This window comes from Siniperca chuatsi, linkage group LG17 (genome assembly GCF_020085105.1).
Source record: "Siniperca chuatsi isolate FFG_IHB_CAS linkage group LG17, ASM2008510v1, whole genome shotgun sequence".
NCBI lineage: Eukaryota > Metazoa > Chordata > Actinopteri > Centrarchiformes > Sinipercidae > Siniperca > Siniperca chuatsi.
Genome location: NC_058058.1, coordinates 17,703,067 through 17,728,778, shown reverse-complemented (window position 1 = coordinate 17,728,778; position 25,712 = coordinate 17,703,067). Strand labels below are relative to the sequence as shown.

Below are 25,712 nucleotides of genomic sequence, written 5' to 3'. Positions count from 1 at the left end.
TATGGTGCGGTAATATGCACTGGATTAAAGCCTCTAATCAGTTTCTATTTAGCTTCAGTGTTCACAAGGGTTAAAAGATCATGTCATAGAATAGATAAGTATTTGTATGTTTTACTGCACATCTTATCCTATAGGTAATAACTTCATGGTGAGCAATTTCACCATGAGGTCCATTTTGTAGCTGGTCTGGAGCTTTTGATCATATCACATGCTCTTCATCAACAGGTGGAGTTTTCCTAGTTGTCATAGTAGATGCTCACATTTCCATTTTTAGCAGTCAATCCACTTTGGTCCAATATCTCAACAAGTGTTGGATGGATTGACATGAAAGTTTGTACAGACATTGATGGTTCCCAGAGGATGAATCCTACTGCCTTTGATGATTGTTTGACTTTTCCTCTAAGGCCAACATGAGGTTCATATTTGTGGTTTTAAGTGAATGTCTTGACAATAGTTTCCATGACATTTGCTAGACATTTATAGTCCCCTCAGAATGAATTGTAATAACTTTTCCTCTAGTGCCATCATCAGGTCAAAATTTCAAATCTGTCCAAAATTTGGTTTATGATTAAATACCTGCAAAACTAATGATATTCCCAACAGCCGCAAGCCTATGGGTGTATTGCTAATTAGCAAATGTTAGCATGCTAACACACTAAACTACCATGGTGAACATGGTGAACGTAGGAAATCAGCGTGGTAGCATTGTCATTGTGGGCATGTTTGCATACTAATGTTAGCGTAAACTCAAAGCACCACTGTGCCCACATACAGTGTCACAGAGCCCCTAGCAACAATGACTGTTGTTTCTGAGCATTCAAGTTTATGTCCATGTTAGCCTTAAAAGAAATTGAGATCTATAATTCCATGACAGCTGTGCAAACCTCATCTGCTGGTGAAGACCATGTAATATGACTGAAAGCTCCAGAACTGCTACTAACTGGACCTTGTTGAAAGATTTTCTCAAATGCGGTTCCCAAGGTCCAGAGTAAAAAATGAACCTCAACACCTTAAACATTTCTTTGACAGTGGTATTATCTGTGAAATAATGGAATACAGAAGGGCTGTATACCAACTGAGTAGTAGTACAATCACATACAAGTTTACATCAATGTCTTAAAAGCCAGCACAGCATTCCCAAACAGACCACAATAACTTCAGTGTGTAGCAAGAGCGATGTTTATTGGTCTTGAGTTAATTATTCTGAAAGGGCAGCTAGAAGGACATTCTTTGTGTGCGCTGCTTTACATGGTTTCTCAGTTGTAATGTCAGAAATGAAAACTGTCAATTACCACATTAAAATGTCCACATTGGAATCAATTTAAAAACAAAAGGAAAACAAAGAGACTTATTCCATAATTTAATAATTTTTTTTTTTTTAAAGGTCTAAGGGTTAAAAATATTTTCTTAAAAAAAAAAAAGCTAACAAAAAGAATAAGATCACAGAGTCAGGTTTTGTTTGGTTGAGAGAAGAATAATGGTCAGAGGCACTGGTTCAGGAGGGGGAGAAAGCTGCCCCCGACAACTGACGGGAGGGCATCATCCTTTCCTTTGAGTTTCAGAGAAGAGAGATTCCTCTGTAAAGACATAAACATACAGACATAACACAGGCAGAGGTATGGCCTGATCTCCACATTCAGAAGAAACAGAGTATCACACTCCCAATCATGACAGTAAGCTCAGGAGGAGAGAGTCCTGCCCTGTGAAGAAATTGCAGTTTAAGGTCCAACTCTTCAGAGTAATCATGTAGTGACAGGTTAAGAAGTTCAATGGTGCCCTCTCTGTGTAGAGCAGGGCACTACAATTAAATATCATGAGTGACAGGACCCAACATAATGAGGAGGCATTAAGTAGATGAGATAGCATATAGCATCAGCTCAGACAGGACTGAAGTGGCACAGATGACAGGTAAAGAGACAGACTATAAGGTATTTGTGACTGGAAGCGTCACAGTCCACATGTGCAATTTTTTAGCTGACAGTAGCTCCGGTGGTGCTCCACCAAAAACTACAGATTCCACCCTCTGATCCCAAGTCAGTTTTTTTGGATCACATCCTCTGAATGGGATATGAAACAGGTATAAGAGGAAGAGAAGGAGGGGGTGATTTGCTCGTTCAAAGGTCGTTCGGGTTGACGATGGTAAAGTCAGAGTCCTTGCTGTGGGTGGAGCCCTCGTCTGGGCTGGAGGAGCCAGAGGTGATGCCTGCCATCAGGGGGTCATGGAAGGTCCCGGCCGCGCCCTCAGGCTCCATTCGCACCAAGCCGCGCCCTCGCCTGATCGGAGGGGTGTGCTCGACTGCAGCCCTTCCTCCTCCTCCTCCTCCACTTCCTCCTCCCCCCTCGGCAGCCTGCAGGTCTCCGTCCTGGGACACAAGGATGTAGTCGTCCCAGTTCTTACCCTCGGAGCCGAGGGAAGACGCCACCTGCACACAAAACATGGTGAGGAGTGTCAATGGGACATTTTTAGTTGTGTTAGAAAAGATGCTGGCCTCTTACCTTATTATTTACCCTACAGTACTTAATCCAGTGCAGTCTGATGAAGCGGTAGCAGAAGGTGTGTACATAAATCAGTGCTGTATAACCACTGTCTGCTGCTTGCTTGGCCCTAAAGCTCAATGTATTCAAATGCAACAGCACTTGCGACACCAGGGAATATGTATATTTTCATTTTACAGTTGCTGTATTATGCAGCATCATTATGGATTTGATTCATTCTTAATGGGACAGCTTTAGTGTCACATGGCTTAATCCTGCAAAGAATACAATTCTGGTACAAACACTGGATCATTTTTGCACAAAGGGTACAATTTGTTGGCATGAAAATGATCGGATTTAAAGATATGAAATACTTGATCAAAAGGTCAAACAATTAGACTGAACAACAAAAAAATCCTGTCTGAACTGGTGTTTTAGTTAATACCAATACAGGTGCTGACAGTGCAAAGCTCTAATTCCAGCAGCCTAAAAGAGGACTGATCGACAATTAACCTGTTGCTCAGGTGGGGTCATCGCCTGCTCCTCCTCTTCTTCTTTCTCATCCGTGCTCACGCTCCCGTCCAGATCAGAGTCCCGGTTCCGCCTGCTGTTTCCTTGTTGTGGGTGGTCACTGAGGTGATTGTTGGCATTCAGAGCAGTTTCAGCAGCTGCTTTGGAGGTGTAGTGATCGTCAGCGATGGTGATCTCCTCGTTCTCCTCTGCCTCCAGCAGGCTTTGGTTAAAGCGCAGCGACCCCTTAAGGATGTCTTTGATCTTACAGGATCCAGGGCAACACATCAATGTTACAGAAACAGACAAACACACATGAAAAGAGAGTTTAATTACAAAAACATATCACAAATATAAACTTGCACTCAGCATGCATGCTCAGACTAACCTGTTTGAGTCCAGCCAGTGACACCAGAACCTCATCCTCTTTCTCCAGGTGTTCCTGGAGAATCACTTCTTGGATTTTACCTGTGGAGACATAATAAGCAGAATAATAGTTAAGTGAACAAAAGTAAAATTAAACAATGACCAAATTAAAGCTTTGATTTGTGAAAAATAAATAATTGAACAGAAATAAATATTTAAGAAATACAATTCTGGGTTAGCTTATTTCAGACACAATCTGTATCATAATGAGGTCTTTTTTTTTTTTTTTTTTTTTTTTAAAAAAGGAACAATGCTCAGATTTTTAGTATTTGAACTTATGGAGGACTAGAACTGCCAAAATCAAAATTAAATAAAGAAATAAATTAATGACTCAATAAATATATTAATGCCATTAAATGCACCATAGAATATTAAAATTAATTTAGGCATTAAATAGTTTATAAAATGTGACACAAATTGATATTTCTGTTTTAATATGCTTCTGTATTTATTTAAATTTGTATTCATCAGCAAACAACAAAAATCACCGAAAGTTATAGCAGAGCAGCCGGAGGACATCAGAAGGAAAGACCAGAAAATATTCCCTCCATAAATCATGATCCAGATCAGAGTTCTGGTCGGAGCTGTAAATCTCCTCAGTATGATAGTTATGAGCCGACTGTCCCTCAGTGGCCAGAAGCCACCGCTGTGGCAGCAAGGTATTTATAGTCGATCTATACATTCTGATGTCGATCAACTAATAGTTGAAAAGTTAACCCCATGATACACAGCCCCCCTCATTTGCATAATGAAGCAGAAATACATACAGAAAAAAGAAGTTTGGGGAAATAAATGGGGGAAAAATGTAAAGGGAAAATAATACATGTTAAAAAATTAATAAATAAATGAATAAATACATAAAAAATGTATAAATAAATTAATTAAAGGGGAAAGTAAATATGGGAATTAATACAAATGTAAATAAAAACAAAGCAAATTAAAACAGAAATATCAATTTGTGTCACATTTTATAAATTATTTTATGCCTAAATTAATTTTAATATTATTTTGGTGCATTTAATGGCATATTAATTTATTTATTGAGTCATTTATTTTTGATTTTGGCAGTTCCGGTCCTCCATATAAACTGACTAATGTTTTAGATGCTGAAAATGGACATGGAGATTTGACCATCTGTTGCTGGTATACTCACAGATGTGGCTGTTCATCATCTTGGCACAGTATTTGCTCATGGCCTCCAGGTCGTTGATCTGGCCCTGGAGGAATGATACCTGGGCTTCCAGGTCCTCCTCCTGTTGATCGCACGCACACAAACACACACAAACGAACACAAACAAACACAAACAAACACAAACAAACACACAAAGAAAAGTCAGAAGAAGACAATAAAAGCTGTAGGGAATAAAAAGGAGCTTGTCAAACGCACAGAGGAGGGATTAGGGTTAAAAGTGTGAATGAAGATGAAAAAGTGAGACAAACAGAGAAAAGGACAGACACAAAGACAGTAGACAGTCGGGAAAAAAATAAAGGTTACTAGACCAGACAGCAGGTCGAGCAGCTCACCATCTCTTTCTTGCCCATGGACTTGCTGTGGGAGCGAGAGCGAGTGATGTTGAAGAAAGACTCTTTCTTGGTGGCGGACAGGGGCGGAGATGAAGTGCTGACGTCACTCCCTCTGGAGGGGGGAAGAGGCGGGGAGGCGGTGGACTGACCCCGCCCACCAGAGAGGCTTTCTATGCTGGGAGAGGAGCTGACTGTCCTGGAGCTTTGGCCTGAGAAAGGGACAGAAAGAGAGGCGGAGTACAGAAGACAAAATATAAATATAATAAGAATGTGCACAACTTAAAAAATCGTAAATATAAACATATGATCTTAAACCATATGTACTCATACAACAGCATAATACTGCTTGAGCATGGACGTTCATTCCTGACCTTGGGATCAGTATGTCTGATAGAGTCATTTCAACTCAAGGTCCACCTACTAGCTTTTGTAGCCCTTTGCTGATGAGATGTGGTTAAAAGCTAGAAAAAAGTTAGTAAGTGGACCTTGACTTAGATTTTTTGGTGACATAATAATGCTGTTTAGGAAGGTTACAATAAGAGGCACAATGCTATAAATGTCTATATATTTAAAGAAATAATGAAATGTTATGGTTAAATTCTTTTAGTATCTAATAGCAATATTATTTCAAATTAAGAAGTAGAAGGGTATAATGAGAATATTAAGCCTTGAGTGTGCAAAAATTATAGACTTAAATTATAATTAAGAAATTGTTAAATATAAAAAAGCAAGTATAAAATGATTAATTAAATATGCATTTAAATTATGCATTAATAAAGTCAAAGTAAAAAAAGGTAATTCAATTTGCCACTTAATAACTGTCCTTATTCTGTCTTTAAATGATGAATTAATAACTGAATTTTAAAATGGAATAGCAACATTAATGTAACTTTTTAAATTTATATTTTGTATTTCCATTTACTTATGTTGTCTGTCAATCCATCACACTTTTTTTTGTCTCCTGCTTTTACAATTACAGTTTTTGTTTTGTGATCACTTTAATTTAAAAATCAGTCTTTAATTCAAAAAATGGGTAAGCAGTGTACCACCTAAAAATTAAATAAGGTCCAACAAACAAAGCGGCAGCAGACGCTCTGATTAATACAGAAATACATGACACACAACAACAAAATTTACAGCCACTGTGACTTAGCAACAAAGCACACACACACACAACAAGCTCCTGAGCACATGTTCAAAACAATCTGACAGCAGATGCCACAACACATCCATGATGTTCATGCTATCAGTTAAATTTCCACTGATGTGGCGAGCTGTGATCTCCCTCTGCTGGTAAAAATGTACTGTTACATGCTCTGGACACTAATGTCCATTTACTGTAATATGTACCTAACTAGCATCTAATTAAGCAGTAGGAACAGATGACCAAACAGTGAATGACAAACTTTGTGTGCACACATGCAACGGCACTGACGTAAGTATGGACGGGGGGGGGGGTCACACAAGCGGTTGCCATGGTAGCAGTTACCTTGTGTGTCAGTGAGAGTCTGGGCTGGGAGAGAGACCTGAGACACTCCACCTGAAACTACATCTAACAGACAGGAGAGTCAAAGCTGATGCTGCCACATCTACAAACCAATGTTTGCATATATTCAGATAGTGTGTACTGGTGTAAATCTGTACATGCAGCTAATTGATCAGTTACATAACAGCCAACAAAAATGCACAAATTAGTCGCTGGTAAGTAGGATGCATCGTCTGTGCTGGAACAAATCTGGAGCAGTTTTCCTTTGTGTGTGTCCTGCTGCTCACCTTTGCTGAGGTGGACAGGCATGCTCTCCGACTTGAGCAGGCGGTAGTGCTGAGTCTGGGCGGGGCCCTGGGTTTGTGGTGGGGCCTGGCCCGATGGGGGCTCAGCCAGTGGGTGAGGCAGGGCAGGCGCAGGCGCCGATGCGTGCAAAGTTGACGAGGAGGAGGAGGAAGAGGAGGAGTGTACCTCGCTGTTGATTGGCGAGACGCCGCTGGACCCGCCCGATATGGCCGGAGCAATGAGCTTCCTGCCGAAGCTCAGCAGGCTGCTGGAGACCTTGTTGATGTTGAGGGGGGCATTTTTTGTAGTGGAACCAGAGCTAGAAAGACAAAAGTACGTTGAGGTGAATAAGGAACAACAAAAGCCGACAGACAGAACAATACCATACCATTATCTAAAAATGGTGGAATGTTCATCTTTTTCCAAACCACCCTTGTGTTGAAGATTTATTTCCTATCTTACCTTAGACAGCCAGCAGTTTCCATTTTATTTCTGTACAGAATGAAGGTCAACTTGCAGAGACCTGAAACTTACATGAGTAGTTTCCATCACAGGGAACAATTCAACCCCTTTATTTTTTGGACAAAGTTGTATGGTAACAAAATTACAATAGACTCTTCAACGAGTGAGATTTGAGAGTTGGCTGTCCTAAAGTATAGGATTCTTGAGCTCTGCTATCAGAAAATCAATCTCAGATGTTAAAACAAAAAACAAATATGGACACCGTAAAAAAAGTAATGTGAAATTGATCACTTCTGCTTGTTACTGGCACTCTCAAGTCTTGAATGTCATGGAATTCAGTTCTTGTATGTGCTAACAGGACCAGTTTTCAAAGCTGTTCCTACTTGCAGCTGAGTTGCCATGCACAATAACATAACTGACATAAATATCAAAGTGTTCACTGTGATGGACTGCCAATCTCATGCAAATTTCAAGTCTCTGTTTTTGGATTTTCATACAGCAGTGAAAGACCTAAGTACCTATAGAATGGTGGTCTCTTTATTGACACAGAAGAAGAGTGACATTCCTGGGAGACAGGAATTCATACAAATAAACAAGCTCAAGGCAGATTCATAAGGCAGTCAATGCCTGTTTGGAACATAATGGATGGATGATGAAGTGTTTTTAGAATTTTCTATGCACATTTTGGTACTTTTTTCAACATGTAAAGTGATGAATATTGAAATCTGTTGTAACTGCTGCGAATTCAAGCAAACTACAACCTCTGCTCTCTGTGAAGCCACTATAAAAGCCTACAAGGGGATGAGTGTTACCCAAAGTGAAGCTCCACCCAAAAGATAAAAGTGGACAATTTAAAAAAGGGTACAGAAGAATAGTTGTGTGTGTGTTTTTTTTTTTTTTTACCGTGTCTTGTTCATCAGGTCAGCCCCCCTTGTTTTGTAATAATCCAGGTTCTGCTGGAACTGGTAGTTGACAGGTCGTGGGTTGTTCTACAGAAGGAGGGACAGAATAAACTATTTTTGTGATAGCAAATGTACAAGTCAGAAAAAATGTCTCTGGTGTGCGTGATAAACACACGTCAACCTAAAACCTGTGCATTTCTGTTACTGTGAATGCATGCATGACTACGTAAACAAGCAAATACGTGTGCCTTGATGTTTCTGAGTCAGTACATATGAGCAATAAGCCTTGTTCCTGCAACCCCCCCACGTTATTAGGGATGATGCCCCCCCCCCCAGGTCTAACTGTGATGCGGACGTGGTGTGACATGGTCGTTCACCTGGGGAAAACACTGTCACGTTGGATCAGCACCTTCCTGGATTTTCATCCCAGGAGTGTGGTGAATTGTTGTGGTTGAGTGTATGGGTCAGTGAGTTTAGAGGAGGAACAGAAGATGGTTATTACCGGGACAGTGAGGTGTCAGCTAAGGTCAAAGAACCGGTAATGAGAGATTTAATATACACACACATCAAAGGTAAAGGGAAGCTTATGATCCTTTTGTGTGTGAGGAGAAATAGAGAGTGACAGAAAACAAGGCCTCTGATTTAGTGTGTGTGTGTGTGTGTGTGTGTGTGTGTGTGTGTGTGTGTGTGTGAGACTGATAGAGAGAGAAACAATGAAACAAGTGTGTGGCAGGAGGAAAAACATGCTAAAACTACAATCCTCATTTACACTGCTACATCCTGAATACATATTTTTGTACTTAGCAATTTAGCACATTTTCACATTAACTAAGGTAGCGGAAGTTCTCAAGGTGTCACCTAGTCTTGTTTTCACTCTCACTGTCTTGCAGTCTTAACGGTCTAACATTACAAATAATAACATCATCATTGTAATAGGACATTTCTGAGTTCCCGGACCATTTTTCACCATTGAGAATGACTTCCGGATGGGAGCCGAAACGTCTTGATTCTGGAAACAGTGTCCAGATGACTACGACTGAAACTTTTTCTACGATAGAACACTCCTGGACGAATAATGGAATACACTGTATTGTAATAGGAAGTAGCTACTACAATTAGGTAATAACATTTATAGGAACTAAACTGCTTAACATTGGGCCATGAAGCCACGGAATTGTATATGCAATTTGTGGCAAGAAGTAATCCTTCTAGCTGGCTTGATCCAACCCTACAGTATATGTAAACCTTGATTCAAAATAAATCTTATTCTGACACCACCTTTAGTCTTTTTTGTGCCTAAATCAAGTTTGGTATTGAATAAACTCCAGCCCATATTGTATATTCTAGGGGTATAAACACTACTCTACAAGACACTGCAGATGAACAGACCTTTTGTAGCACTGACACATGTTGATAGACAACCTCAGGTCAAGAGTGTAAATGGATTTATATTTTGAGGACTGTCTGGTTCCCTCTAGATATATAACCATGTATCTTGAGAGAACATTTCTTTAAGTAGCTGTGTTTTCCTAGTGAGCTGTGATGTTTCAAAGTCATCTTGCAGAATTCGTCACTTCTCATTTTCTGATCACTGTGTGCTTCCTATTCGTGAGACATTACAGTTAAAACAGTCAAGCAGTATTAGTGATCTGTGACTGTCCCCCACTTGATTTCTAATATTATTCAAATGTTGCGGGGTTTAACAAGATTTAAAAAGCTTTATTCATGTGTTATATAGGGTGTATAGAGCCCTTCTCGTTACATGTAAATATTAACGTGTATATATCTGTGCAACTTCCTCTTTCTTATGAACTGGTTCATTGACTCCACCTGCACTTAATGTATTTACTGTAAGTGCCATAAAAATCACCAACATACTACTAACTACTGAAGTGTGAGGAACTGAAACATTTGCTGCCAATTTTAACTTTTTGTTTTGGTTTTTGCTATACGACTGTTGTTCGAGGATTTCAGCCCAGTGCTTTGTATTTCACTTCTGCAAATCTTCTCCTACCTCTGCAGAAAACAAGGTAAATTATTCTGTTAGCACAGTACCTCCTCTGCTATAAGTACTGAATAAAAGAAGAAAGAATAGGCACAGTCAGCCAAAATTTAAAGCTCCAGGAAAACATTTTCATTTTATAAATAACATTTCTCCCTTTCTCTTCTCCATTTAAACTTGTGCCCGGTCAGGAGTAATAAAAGTGCTTAATAAACCACACTGGGACTTTCAAAGGAAACTGAAGAGTAACACAAACACTACCAGTAAAGCTGTTGATCTTGGAAACAAAATCAATATATATAATAATTTTCCAATTAATTACGCTAACTGTGTGGCTTACTTTGGGATCTCGGAGGAAAAGAGCCTTTTGCAGCAGAGAGTTGATGTCTCCTAATGGAGGGTAATGCATTAACAGGCCCAGGCAGGTCTGGAAGTTACTAGCAATGACTGAAACAGACAGAACAACAAATGCAGTATTAGTGATGCTGTGCACTGATTAGATATCTAATCTCAGAATCCATTCAAACATAGTATCTTACATTTGCACTGATTCAAATTGTGACAAATTTCAGAATTAGCCAGCATCTCCTGGTTATTTAAAAAAAAAAATCTGAGAGCACTCTGTGCCTTGCTTAAACACACTAAATGGACACTTTATAATTAGGATTAAACCTGAGACCTTTCCAATGTGGGCCAGTCCTCCCTCTCAAACACTGAGCTGGCTATTCAACTCATGTATTAGAGATTGCACTCTTGAGTTCCTAAAACATGATTACACATGCTTTCACAAATAGTTTCAAATGGAAAAAAAAAGCTGACATACCACAAAACTTGGCAAGCACTGAGCAACTGGTCCTACACACAGCTGCATCTCACTTCAATCAAGTGTGTCAAAAATTATTTTCTGTAAGTGTTCGCATCAATCCTTGCATTTCCTCTTCCTGGATTGCTTCAGAGTGCCTTTCAGAAAAGCACCTCTCTGATGAACAGCTTTGTCTTCGTTCCAAGGACACTTAGCTGTAACAGCTCTACAGTGCTACTGATCAACAATATCATTGTCTTTTGTGTTCAGTGTTTGCAACTTAAACCCTTGTATTTAAGTTTTCCTCTCAAAAGTATGCCTGGACATGAAGTTGAAAGTGCAGATTGATTGAAAAGTCTTCTGAAATGCTGTATTCATATGCATTTGGTTCCTTGGCATCCATTCTACAGCAGCAGGGAATCAATGTCTTACTAAAAGACACTTAAGTAGGGACGATGTTTGCCGACATTAGAGCTTAAAAACCCTCACCCTGCTAGTATGTATGGCAGCAAAGATCTACTGTATTCTATTTAAAGCAATATGACTCCATCTAATTAAATGAGGTGGAGTAAATCACATTCTTCCAGTTAAGTGTTTCTTATGAAATTACATGCAACAAAGACAACAAATGGCATTATTGGATTATTTCAGTAATAAATGGAGCGTACGAGCGTCTCGGATGTAGAGCAGCATGGCCACAAAGATGTAGTCCACCAGGTCCAGAGTGATGCTGTCACCAAACAGGGCGTCCCACACCACCAGCAGGTCCTGGAGCGGAAACTCACGGCCGAACAGCAGGCGTACCCATCGGCTGCAGGACAGACAGAGAGACAGGGTAACGGTAATTGTGTAAGGCTGAGGGTCAAGAAAAGTCAGACACACTGATCTAAAGGTGTAAATACTGACATGCCATAGATTTGCGGGGCGATCTCCAGCCGGTTGAGGTGCATGTGCAGTTCAACGTCATTCTTCTTCACCAGCTGGTCCTGGATGCGGTTGACTTTGGTCACTATGGCAACAGATGGCCCTGAGTCCTGGGGCCGAGCGAACGGGATGCTGGTCAGCATCTCTTCCTTACCCTGGAGCAGTAGATCATTACGTAATTAGCATTTCATTATATAAACATTAATTAGCAGCATCTGTGTCCATATGTATAACATTTACCAGATACGTTGAAAAGGAACAATACTGACAAAAATAGGGTTTCTTTTTCTTTTTCTTTAAGTTTGAACAGTTTAGTTTAAGCCAAAATGTGCCAGTTTTGCTATTTAGACATTGGAATATTCATTAAAGTTATAATCTTTAGGAAATCACAATTTGATACCATTTATGGTCAGCATTTTTCAAAAGTAGCCATTCAATTTATTTACATTCTGTAATTACCTCACTGTATAGTAGTTTAGATTGTTAGTGGCGGAGTTCACTCTCCTACAACCATAAACCATAGTTTAAAATTCCCTATTTATTGATATTGATATTTATTCATACCTCTATTACTGCTGTGCAATATCCTCCGTCTCATAATCTTAATAAGCTACACTTACCTTGACAGTTCATGCACTGCATTACCTTATACCGTATTATTATCATCAACCGGTAAACCCACTTTGTACTTCACACTTATTTTATACTTATACCTACTTGGTACTTAATTTATTTTCTGACCTGTATTTTAGTGCATTATATTTTTTGCTTAGTACTTCTATTCCTGTGTGCACTGACGTGATAGTGAGCAAAAGAGTTTCCCCTCGGGGATCAATAAAGTATTTCTGATTCTGATTCTGATAGCAGAGCTGTATTAAGTTACTGCTAATGTAACCCCAACATATCCTACTGCTGCTAGTTCAAATTAAAAGCATCCAGCTAGCAACACATGGGATGGCATTTATTGTGAAGCAGTCACAGGAAACAGATTCTAGATATGTATGTATGTATTTGTAACTGTGATCATTAAACAAAAATGTGTTTACAAAACAAGACAATGGTCTTTTCTGGCATTTTTTAACAGTGAATCAGTTTTAAATATTAAAGGGAGTAATGTAACACACTGCAGCAGTCACAATTGGAGCTATTTAGCAGAGTTTCAGGAGCAGGACCGCACCTCAATCACGCCACTTCCGGCATTCCCATAAATACCCACCTAACCCATCTCCTCCTCTTTCATTCTCGTATTCTGCGCCCCTCCCTCCCACCCCTTTCTTTCTCCTATTTCTTCCTCTCCTTTCTACTCTCTGTAGGGTCCTGGGGGAGTCTGTCATGCCTGGGCGCTACGGCAGATTCTCCACCCAAGCTTCCCCACAACGCAGCAACAGACCAAAGAAGTACAAGAGTTCAAGCTTTGCTCATAATCTTTCATTTTTGTTAATAAATCATTTAAATGCATCTGTTGATGGTGTGGTCCTTGCTAATGAATGAGCTGTTAGATGAAGAGCTGCAGGTGACAGGCTGCACTCCTCCAACTTCCCTACAAGGTAACCAACTCTTCACTGTGCAATGCTGCTGTGTACATTGTTCGCAGCATCAAATCAGATCACGGGTGCAATTATTTAAAACAACAGTGTAAACAGATACACCAGCTGCTCTTCTGTTGTATTTCTGACAAAGTAGCTTCTTGAGGAGTGTTTGTTGTAGCATTACATCGCACTAGCTGTTACCCTGGTAACCAGGACTGAAATCTTATAACTTAAAGTATTAATAGCCTTATGTCAGCATACCAAGTATAATGTCATGTCCTCTGTGCAGTCATTATAGCGCAATAAGCCAATATTGTGATACAATGCACAATCAATTATTGTGATTTCAATGTCAAAGGCAGTTCTTAAGATCAAACTGACCTTCCTCACTTCCCTCTCAAAGCTGGAGAACCACGGCTCTGCTGTCTCCATCAGCTGTGAGAACATGGCACTACGGAGAGAGTGTGTGTGTGTGTGTAGAGGGGAGACAGAGAAAGAGATAAATAATGAGCAAACAAAGAGGGGATATTGTGAGATGGAAACAGGCATGTCATTCCACTTATTTGAAAAGTAATGAAATTTCTGAATATGAACACTCAGTCATTTGTCTGTACTCACTAGGCATCGTGCTCAAGGTACACTGGGTTCAACAGACACTTCATCTCCTCACTATGGAAAAAGAAAGAAAATTGATCTTTCTCCATATAAATGCAGAAATATTTTGGCATCTGACTAGAGCACAAGCAGGTCTAAAGGTGTTTATGGTGACTAAAGGGTGAAAGATTCAGTTTCACAGCTATGAGGAACTGACCTGGGGCTGGCCGTCTCACTGGCATGCTGGAAGGCTTGATGGTCACAGTGCAGCACAAACACTATGGGAGCTAGCAACTCGTGCATTCCCTACAGACAGAGAAGAAGAGACAGAGGTAGAGCGAGTGTAAGACGCAAGAAGGCAGGGGAGAGAGAAATTATGGTTCATTTGTGGTCAGTATTTCTTTAATAGTGATGCACGAGGTTTCTAATCTGTGATGACGGGTTTAATTTAGATATTGTTAGTCACTCTTCAGCCATGTGTCACTTCCAGTTTGCAAATAAGATGCTGTACTGGCCGTCTATTCATTCGCTGGCACCTGTTACTGATACTGACGATGATTAGGTTACAAAGGCATTTTGTCTTGTCTTTGTCTTTTGTCTGAGCATGCTGGGCACTGAGAAGACCACACCCACACACACGTAGGATTATCAACACTATGGCTCAGTAAGAAAACCCAATCAAAGACATCAAAAGACTCATTTTCAAGAACCTTTAAGAAAAAACAAAGATGTCTGACTTTTACCTTTAAGCTCTGTGAATGAGTTGTTGGGACAATGTGTCAATCGTACCTGTTTATATAGTAACTGTTCATTTTCTCTGGCATAACAGAAGAGAATGTCTGTCAGCTTGGTCCTCACATCTTCGTCCTGGAAGTAACGAATCTCAGGGAACCTTACACAAATAGAAAGAAAAAGGGCTTTACTTTCAAGCTATCGGGTGTTAGGTATAAAAAAAACTTAAAAACAAATAAAAACTTAAAAACAAATAGATATACTGACGTTCTCAACACGTCCTGTTTGATCATCCCCTTCAGCTCTTTATCTTGGAAGAACTTGTTCCACAGGCTCTGGACAGCAGAGGAAAAAATAAGATAAACATTACTTAGAAACCTGGGAGATTAGGGGAGCCACTGTGACACTACAAGCTGTTTCTACAACCTTTCAAAACAAAAACTTACCCAACTCCATTTCGCAGCTCTGTCCTTGACGGATTAAATGACTGATACGCTAATTACAGACGTGACCAACTTGGTGTAATTTTTGGTGTAACTCAGCAGCCCTTTGGGCATCAAGAGTGTATCTAAAACATCCTGGTAACACTTTATTTTACAAGTCCCTAATTTCCTAACAATTTCCTTGGGAGTTTCCTCGAAAGAACTATGTCTCTATTTTCCCAATAATTTGTAGTTACATACAAAGTTCTGAGACAGTTATTTGCATTTAGGTAGTTGAATTGAGTTTATAAGCAGTTATTGATTTCCAGAAGAATTTCCTTGAAATAATTGCTCCATTTAAACCCAAGTAATGTGTTGAAATGTATCCTTGTCTACAGACAGATTTTACATTTAGCATGTTCAGCTGACCTGCGGTGTACTGACTAAAAAAACTTACACTAGCAATGAATTTGAATTGATTAACCAATTGAATACTGTCTCTACTTTCTCTGTAATTAGTACCAAAATTCATAGTCCTTTCCAGGAAAGGTCCTAGGAAATTGTTGCCAACTTCCCTAGATGGCCAATGACAGCTCTCTTATTTTCATTGTGGCTTTCTGAGTGCATGTCATCACCCAGTCAGAAACTATACGTGGTAAAGCAGCAGGCAAATTAATTGTGAGATGAAAAATAAATGTTAGAAAAAAAAAAATCTGTTAATGAATCACCAATAAGGAATCACTGAAATAGTCTATAATTATTGCAACAACACATTCTGGAAGGAATGTATCAGGGTCACACTTTGCATGCAAATATGAAACAACTGACTAACAAAGAGAAGGAGACTGACACTAAACACAGACACACACACACTTATTTACCCCTTCGTCCTGGGACAGTGGATTGTTGACCACCAGGTCCTGCTGGCCTTTAGCCTTGCGAGGGTTAGTGATGTGCTGTGACCAAAGAAAAATCACCACACAGATGTCAATAACAGCCATTCACAGATCAGTGATCAGTTAATTCCTCAAGGGGTGCATGTGACTCGAGTTTCCTTAACTGTAGCAGCACATACTGTATATATGCATATATGCAGTTTGTTTTAAATGTCTGGTAGTTGAAATAGTGAGTAGTGATTTAGTTCTTCAAAATAATGAATAATACATTTATAATTAAATACAATAAATAATTCATTTTGACCATTATATCTAGACATATAATTGAGGAGATTATTTATTAAGCCATAATGCTCCACAAATTGCTGCAGATACACAAAAAGCTACTTTGGGTGACCTTATAACCATTTTCTCATCATGCTGAGGCAAATGGCCACACAGAGGCGCTCTCACCGTCTCTTTGATCTTCTCATACTGGGCTCGGAGCTCCTGGGTCTTGTTGATCCACTGATCCTTGTCTTCTGGAAGAGCCTCCAGGTACAACTGCAGACAGCCAGTACACAGGTTAATGCATGCATGCTACCTCGACAAGAATTTCTCTTTAAGAAGTCATAAACATGCAGAAAATTGTCACTTTCAAAACTAAACTCTAGGCTGCTGTTTCCAACAAAGAAGGTCCGCAAGCTGCCAGAACTGCAGGCTTTTCTGTGGCAGAGAAATTGCCAAAGCCACTTTAATCAAACTCGATAGGACTGCTGATATATCTGGCGGTTACCTTCCAACATACGCTCCGAAAGCGGCTGCTCCGCAGTCGACCGTTGATGCCTGCCTGCCGGATCCTGGCCAGGTAATTACTGTTGAGGAACAAGTCGTCCCATTCTTTCCTGCGCAGGGGAGGGGAGGCAGAGGACGAGGAGATTTATGAGCTTCTCAACACAAATTGGGCACGGTATTCCATCTAATGTGTCATCCAGCAGTAAACCAGGAGGCTGGAGCGGTGAGATGGGCCAAGAGTTTATGGTACACCCACACAAGAAAATACTGGAAACACTCACCTGTATGAGAGGAAGGTTGACTGAGACTGTGAGTAAGTGCTGCTGTCAAGAGATCCTCCTGTTAAAACAGACACACACACACACACACACACACACACACACAACCACAAGGGGGAGATGTAAACAGCCAGTGCTGAGGAGTGAATCTAGAAATCAATCAGTTTTAAAGCTTATGAACACAGGATCATAAACAAAAACATAACCTTTGACAACTAACATAATAAGGAACTGGCCTAGTTACTGCTTCCAAATGACCCATCAGTTATTTTTGGGCTTCTCTCTCTAGCCGTGTAGTGGAGCAAAAAGGGCCAGAAGCAGGGAAAGTGACGCCAAAGAGTAAAGCACCGTACTCCTCTTCATCTTTATTGGCGGTAATAAGTCTAATTTGGCCTGCAGGTGAACATGCATTCAAGACGGAGAGCTGTCTATCAACATTAGTTACAGGAGTAGATCATTCCACAGGGACACTCAGGATGAATATTCATCAGTTCCACAACATGCCAGCCCCCAACATTTTCTCTCTCTCACACGTAACCATAAAAACACCCGCAGCCTGGGGCTGTCGCCAGCCACGTCTGTTAACTCACACTTCACAGTGAGCTCAAAATGTCTTTTTTGTTATCCCTTTCCATCTAGAACCTCCAAGTTATTAAGACTCTGTCTTCTACTCTACACCTCGTCTACTGGTCAGAGCCTTTGTTAGGGCATCCATCACTCCTCTGAGTGTAAGAGTAGGTTCAATACTTTAATATAAATCTGTAGAAGGGGCAACTGACTGGTACTGGTGCTTTTATGAAGTGATAAAAACATAATATCTATAGCTTGATTAAGGACCATATTAAGAACAGGCCCAACACAACAGCAGCACCAGCATGTTTTGGTATGAGTCTAGGTACTAAATGTTTTTGGTTCTATTTGAGAGTTTAAATCCAAGTCTAGACAACTGTGAGAGTTGACGTACTGCTGCGATTCTTGTTGAAATTATAGAGCGGGTCGAAGCCCGTCTCCTGCTGCTCGTCTGTCTGGAGCGGGTGGCGGGTCTCGAAATTGGGGTGCTGCATGACCGCGACCCAGTCGGACCTGGAGAAACAAACAACAACAACAAAAAAATGGAATTAAATCACAGTTTAGTGAAACAGAACAGCTAACAGATCAGCTAGAGACTACCAAAACTACAAACCAAAGTGTAGCTTATGTCCAAAAACTCCAAATGATAAAGAAAAATAGCTTCCCTCTAAACTGACTAACATCTACTGACCTACGGAGACTGACCTTCGAACAGAGCTTGTGCTGACAGGCATCTGCTCACTCCTGCTCTTACTTGAGCAGGAGTGTTATTCTTTTACTAACCTGACCTCTGACCTCTTCATACTGCAATCACTAAAGTCTCCCTGCTACTAACATTAAAACACCCTTGAACTGTTTAACCTCAGGACTTACTGTCACAGCCTTGTGATCCTCCTCAGCCAAGACTTAGAAGAAAAAAATGACTCTGCAAGAAGAAGAAGGAGCAATAATGAAACTAAACACCTTCAGCAGACAGGGAAAATAAAGAACATGGTTCTTAAAGAGCCAAGAAATGATCTGGTGTTATCAAAGGCATGTGTACCACTAGTAAAAACGAAAAAAAGAAGCTCTAGAATCAAGGAGGTAGTGGAGGGTTAACTCACCACTTTACATTTTAGAATAGCATTTGCATAAAGCTTTGACATCTAATTCATACCATAGTTATGAGGATCAAACTGGGATATATAATGACATAAATATTCTTAAACAGTTATCAGTGAATATAGCTGATAACTTTATGGTTCTTTGCATTGTGATGATCACAAACAGAAGTTGCTGTTTATTCACCTTTTTGCAATTAACACAACTTTGCTGCATAAAATAAAACAGTGACACTGATTACAGCCAGTGAAGAATGGCTTAAATTAACAAGAAGCACTTGAGCTGCCTGATGCCCTGCCATGCTCACTGTGATATATTAAACATAAGCAGTAATGCTAATGAGGTCATTAAGTAGGCAAATTAATGCATTAATTAAATAGTTTGATACCAACAGACTGGTTTTCACATAACACAAAGACAGTATTAACCGTGTATCCGAAGTTATTAAGGAACTATTACAGTGAAAAAATGAAAATGTGTGCAGCACAGCTCTTCAAAATGTAATCAGATCATCTTCTACAGGGGGCTGTGATGTGGGAATGAAGTTTCTGGTATATATTTGTCTTGAGTAATGCTGTGTCTATACACAGCACAGCATGGTGTCAAAATATACTGTATAAAATCACAAATCTACTACTACAAGACAGAATGAATAAACAAGCAATAACATGGGAATACAATATTACAAAAAATATTCATATTAATATTTATTAGAGCTGCAACGGCCAGTTGACTAGTCCAAACATTTGCTGGTTACAGCATCTCAAATGTCAGGATTGTATTGTTTTCTTTGTCTTACATAATAGTAAACTGAATATTCTGGGGGTTTGGACTGGTCGGCAGATAAAACAAGACATTTCCTTGGACTGTGGAAAATTATAACGGTCACTTTTCACTATTTCCTGACATTTTATAGAGAAACGCTTTATCAATTCATTAAGAAAATAATCAACAGGTTATTCGATGATGAAAATAATCGTTAGTTGCAACCCTTATATTTAAATTAATGACTTAATGTCAGTGGATTTAGGGTGCAGTGCAGTAGGGCTGGACAATATACTGAATTTATCAAATGACCATCAACATGAAACTTTTAAGTTAATCATATTGTTATTTATAATACGTAGTCTGAGTCCCTTGTAACGACACTGATAATAGTTACAGCAATCATCGACATGTAACCAGACGTTCAACCAACCAATGAGGCCACAGTCCAGTCCAGAAGGCCAGAACGGGTTATAGTGTCAATAATCAGGACAAATATTTCAGAAGTTAGCTAACAGCAGCAAGGAAACGATGCACTCATGTAGCAATAAATGGTTTGTTCAAAGTTATTGGTGATGGAACAATTAGTCTAATAATCAGTTGCTTCTAGAAAATTAATCTGCAACAATTCTGATAATTAAAAAAATATTAAGTCATTTATCAAGCAAAACTTCTAAACATTCTCTGGTTCCAGCATCTCTTTTTTGATACGTTTATCTGTTTTCTATTAGCATAAGCTGAATATCTTTGTGTCTTCAACTGTTGGTTGGACAAAACAAGCAGTTTGAAGATGTCGCCGTGGGCTGTGAGAAATTGCGATGGGCTTTTCACTATTTTCTGATATATTAAAGACTAAACCATTAATTGATTATAGAGCTGAAACAATTAATCGATTCATCCGTTTGTTGATCGATAAATGATTAACCGCTTTATTAATTTTGCAAAAAGCTAAAATTTCAAACCTTCTCTGGCTTCATCTTCTCTGACCTGCTGCTTTTCTCTGTTTTATACCATTGGGTTTTGGGCTGTTTGTCAGACAAAACAAGCCATATGAATACGTCTCTGTGGGCTCCGGCATATTAGAATAATAAATATCACTATTAATAGATTAATCAAGAAAATAATCTGCGGATCAATGGATATTGAGAATAGTTGTTACACACAGCCCTAATCGATTACTCGAAAAAATAGACAGATTAATTGTTAGCGCAAATAACTGTTTGTTGCAGCCCTAAGAGTTACATCAGACAAACTGCATCGTGAGAGGTAAATGTGACAATTTATAATGATTTTAGCTCAAATTGTCCAGCTGAGGAGCAGACAAAGCAGGATTCATTTAAATATCAATATTGTAATAATCTGAAGGTCTTCGTTATTAGTCAAAATGTATGTGCTAACCACAAATACCAATGTTTAAAATAACACAACAAAGCATTACAAAAAAACCATATAATTAAAATCCCATCCAGGTAAACCCTGAGCCAATGCCTCTCTGCCAACAATCACAGTTATGAGAAAAGTTTTACTTTCTCTATGAGACATCACAATCTAGGTTAAACTATTCTGCCTCCATTCTTTATTCAACTTGGGATTATTCCATGTTTATGAATATGGTTAGCCTAATACACAGGCCTACAGAATAGCACGCTTCCACAGAGCATTACGTTTCCTTTCGCTTTATTAATTGTGGAAATAACACAACAAAGGCATCTCTTAAACCTATTAACCATGTGAATGGAACACCGCTCGATAAATCAGCTACATATGCCATCAAAATCGTAATAATTTTATATGCATAATGTATGTGCCTGTTTTCTTAGGAAACATCTGTTCTCCTCAAAGACTAATGCTCTCCTTAAGTTAGAGGGGTTTTTCTCCCTTCCCTCATAAAAAGAACATTATCCCATTAAATAATCGTAACTAATCCACAACTATAGAGAAAGACAGAGGAATGTTGTGATTAGGTATATCCAATAATAGCCGTTATAGCAGTTTTCTGAGTTTTACTATAAAAGATTGGCATGAAAGATTCATCAAACTCTCCTGAGAAACTTCAGATATAACAGTAGTCACCTCGCACAGAATATTAATTCATATTATCGCTATCTGACTAAAATTTACATGGCACAAAGTGTCAAAAGATATTTTGAGGAACATTTTTCCCTACAGGCCTGCTAACACATCCAGCACTTGGTGCTTTCTTTCCAAAAATAAAAAGTCATTCTGAACTTTCTAAAGAGGTCTTCACAGATCTCTCACTGCTACTTGTGCTTTGATGAGACATGTCTTGTGTGTGTAAGCCTTTGTGAGTGAATGAAAGACAATGTCAGCAAAAGACTTGAGGCCTCGCCGTGTTAGCATAGTCTTGCCTGAAGCGAGTCCTCTCTTAGCCTTCTGCTACCTTCATTACTTCTTCCCGGAGTCGAACGAACATACAGCATCCTACCTTTGCAACATAGTAATCAAGGCAAATTAGATTCTGCATAATTTAATCCATAGCACCTGGAGACACCTCAATAATTCAAAACACGAATCTTTCATGAAATAATCAAATCAATACATAATGAAATGCATAAATAAATCAACAGACAAGTAACACAGCGTCCATCTGTTCTGAGGTAGAAGATCTGTTCCTGGGATTTACAATAACAGCCCCGTGAAGATAAATCCAAACAGTAGCCATTATGTTATCTCGTTACACACATTAATATTTCTTAACCATTTTCTTTTTCAAAGTTATTGCCTCGAGCACGATTTCAGAAGGAGCAATTCCGATCAAGTCAAGCCCAACAGCCTCGCTCTGAACCTCTTCCTTCAATAATCCCCAGTGTGTGCTACAAAATATTTCACTTCCCTTTACTTTAACACACAGTCAATCTGAAAGTGACCACAGTAATCACCGTAACTGAGTCTAAAACCCTTCTCCACTTCTTTGTTTTCCTACTTGATCAATGCCAGGCAGCATCACATTCTTTCGGGGCATGAGAATATTTCAGGGCCACAGATCAGCTGAGGCAGGTTTTGTTCATGTATTGGCTGGACAACCACATGCTAAAGATCCCACATTGAAGTTGAGCTGACATGAAAAAAAACACGAAGAAAAGCTTCAGCCCGCTCCAAGCTCACTGGCCTAAAGGCACAAAGGCTAAACTATTCTGAAACTAAACCCAGATTAAACTGCATTAAATGTTTTGCTGAAGTGCCTGCTGAATTTCCATTTGGAGATATCTGACTGAATTACAACTGCAGCTCCTCTGAAATGAACAGGCTGCAGGCTTGTTTTCAGCGCTTTCTCAAGTCCAGTATTTACTAACAACATTAGTCATTAGCTGAACCAGCCCACTAGTCTTCATTTCAGCTCATTGTCAGAGAAGTCTCATGTAAAATAGATTCAGAAAAAAGAATCAGTACATGGGCTCTTTAGAGGATGAATATTCAAACAGGATTCTGCAAACATTGATGAGAGGAGCTGTCACTGGCAGCTACAGACGGAGCGGAGGATTGCAGTTCAGTCAAAGTGAAACACCCCAGCTAAACAAACTCACATGCCTCTACTTCAGCAGCCCAGGAGCCGTCACAGTCACATGCTCTGCAAGAGGCTGAGTACATGCTGGGGACCTTAACCATGGCAAAATACTGTGAACTTGCTGGGTCTTGACTGATTCAATTACCAAATACATGACAAGAAATTCAATCTGACAGATATCTGTGTGTATACAAAAACTAGAGCAGTGGTTCTCAACCAGGGGTCTAGACCCCAGAAGGATTCACAAGATAAATCTAAAGGGGCCGTGAGGTCATCAACAGGATAGGAAAGCAGGAAAAAAAAAAAAACATATTTCTGCTGCAAAAAATCCTTTTCTTTCAGACCTCAGACTTTTTTCTTGTGAATTACTGGATTATTTTACCTCATCAGGCCGCTAAAAACTATAAATCAAAGTTGAACTGCTCACAACTCGCTGACTTATGCAACTGGTGCTGAGTGATCACAAGTACATATCGTTTTATTCTCAACAGGTCACAAGCCTTAAAGGTTGGGAGCCACTGCACTACAGGAAGATTACGGTGCAAGAAGAACACGAAAGAAACCTTTAAACATGCAGGAACACTGAGATTTGCAGAAACAGACTGTAAAGTTCAGCAAGTATCATGCATTTCCCCACCACTGACCTATTTCTTCTCACTATACTTGCCAATGCAGACATGTACATTAAAGGTCAGCTATTTTTTTTTTTTACACAATAGTTCGTTTCAGTCATGAGCGAGCTCTTCTTTCTAGTCCGAAATAGCCTGCACACATCTTTGTACTGGACTGGTTCTACGAAGTGTGGAGAGATGTGTGAAACCGCATTAAACCGTGCAAGTAGGCAGGGCTAGCTGTTACAAAGTCCTGAACCCTTCACTAATTCTGTCAGGCAGGGTGGGCCAGCCCGAGGAAATAGGTTTAAAAGGCACACTACACTAGCAAACCTGCCATAAAAAGAGGAACAGTTATTTTTCTACAGTTTTGACACCATAATTTATAGCCAGCACTGACAATGTATCTATAATTTGACGTAAAATGCACGCAGTGTCCATCTTTGATGCACCACGGATGGTGACAACCAGGAGGATTATCGATGCAGGCAAGGCAAAACGCCAAACAACGGCTAAGCTAGCCTGTATCCTGTGTCGGCTAACAATGCTACATGCAGGCTAAACTAGTTAAATACACGCACAGTGAAACGCTGTAGTTGTCAGTGTTGATTGAATGTAACCACAGGTGAAATAATGTGACGCTAGCTTGGCTGTGTTAGCAAGTTGTAACCGAGCCGATGCACGGGCCTGTCCTCACTTCCGACACACAGCTGCTGCTGCTGTAAACCATGAGACAAACTCTTAGCACGCTCTCTCTCTCTCTCTCTCTCTCTCACACACACACACACACACACACAAGCTAATATAAGTGTGAGTGTTGCCAGAGTCATCGATAACGCGCTGTGGGCTGTCAGTGTGGTTCAGATACCTGTTCAGATCATGCAGGACTCCTCATTCTGCTGTGTCGGACTGTCTGCTGATTTGTAAACAGTAGCGGGTCAGGCGGATGTGCTGAAGACCAGCTGACTGATCATGTGACCGGGGAGCTGAGACTGACGACGCCGCTGTCTGCAGGTGGCTTGTGCCCGAGCTCCGCAGTTTAGTGCAATCAAGTCAAAATCGTTTTCACTCGTGAGACTTTTACAGTAACTTAAATACAGTGGTGGAATTAACTAAGTACATTTACCCAAGTAGCTACTGTACTTTTTAATTTCAGAGGGAAATGTTGTACTTTTTACTCCACTACAATTATTTGACAGCTTTAGTTACTAGTTACTTTACAAGTGAATGCACAAGTATAAAATGTATCTAGTCATTATGTACAAGCAAAGCTCAAACGATTAATCGGCAACTATTTTTATAATCTGCATTCCAGCTCAAGAAATGTGGGGATTTGCAGCTTTTCCTTTTAATAATTTTAATTAATTCTAATAACTTTGAGGTGTGGACTGTTGGTTAGACAAAACAAGCATTATGAAGGCGTCACATTGCGCTCTGGGTAATTGTGACGGCATTTCTCACTATTTTCAGAATTTTTACAAACCAAACAATCGATTAATGGAGACAATAATCATCAGATTAATCCATCATGAAAATAATCATTAGTTGTAGTCCGTTACAAATTAGCTCCACCTCAATCAACTACAACAGTAAAATCCTGCTTTTACATTAATGCATGAGTAATAATAATCTAATGATATAATCTATAATAGTAAAACAGTCACAGGGGCCATTTTTCTGCATTGAGTACTTTACATTTTCAATGCAGGACTTTTACTTGTAATGGAGTAATTTCTGCAGTGTGGTATTAGTACTTTTACTTTAGTAAAGGATCTGAATACTTCCTCCACTGTCTGTGTTGGAAAAATGTTTTACTACCTTGTCAAATTCAAGTTACTCTCTATAAAGTGATTAATACATTGCAATTAATGACTTAATAAATGGTGTAAATCATGCACTAATGCTTTATAGATCACATATTAATAAGAACAACTTTCGGGTTGCCAGGTTGTGGAGACTCTCTCTGGCTGGTGTATATCCTCCTCCAGCAGGACACTTGCTTACAATGCCAATAATGAAGCTTTATGAAATAACCAAATCTTCAGTTATATGTTAATTCGTTTTTGAGAAATTGATTTTGTTTTGGATGCTCTGCAGCTCCTTTCCATTACGTCAG

At 39.5% G+C, this 25,712-nt stretch overlaps 1 protein-coding gene across 3 annotated transcripts; it reads right to left on the bottom strand.

Annotated features, from left to right (window-relative positions):
* Positions 1–1,163: 1,163 nt before the first annotated feature.
* Positions 1,164–24,608, bottom strand: tbc1d5 (TBC1 domain family, member 5). Of its 3 annotated transcripts, XM_044171059.1 has the most exons (23): positions 24,465–24,608; positions 18,467–18,518; positions 17,988–18,106; positions 17,027–17,084; positions 16,747–16,855; positions 16,425–16,514; positions 15,957–16,031; positions 14,921–14,988; positions 14,711–14,813; positions 14,139–14,227; positions 13,946–13,996; positions 13,709–13,778; positions 11,781–11,953; positions 11,543–11,685; positions 10,413–10,519; positions 8,072–8,157; positions 6,709–7,025; positions 6,425–6,487; positions 4,936–5,144; positions 4,565–4,664; positions 3,374–3,453; positions 2,989–3,249; positions 1,164–2,423 (listed from the first exon to the last, which is right to left on the bottom strand). In XM_044171059.1, the coding sequence occupies exons 3-23, from the start codon at positions 18,085–18,087 to the stop codon at positions 2,115–2,117; spliced, it is 2,661 nt and encodes an 886-aa protein (XP_044026994.1). In that variant the 5' UTR covers positions 18,088–18,106; positions 18,467–18,518; positions 24,465–24,608; the 3' UTR covers positions 1,164–2,114. The 3 variants fall into 3 exon arrangements, with proteins under 3 accessions (XP_044026994.1, XP_044026996.1, XP_044026995.1); XM_044171061.1 differs by lacking the exon at positions 6,425–6,487 and having other exon boundaries at positions 24,465–24,607; XM_044171060.1 differs by lacking the exon at positions 18,467–18,518 and having other exon boundaries at positions 24,465–24,604.
* Positions 24,609–25,712: the final 1,104 nt, after the last annotated feature.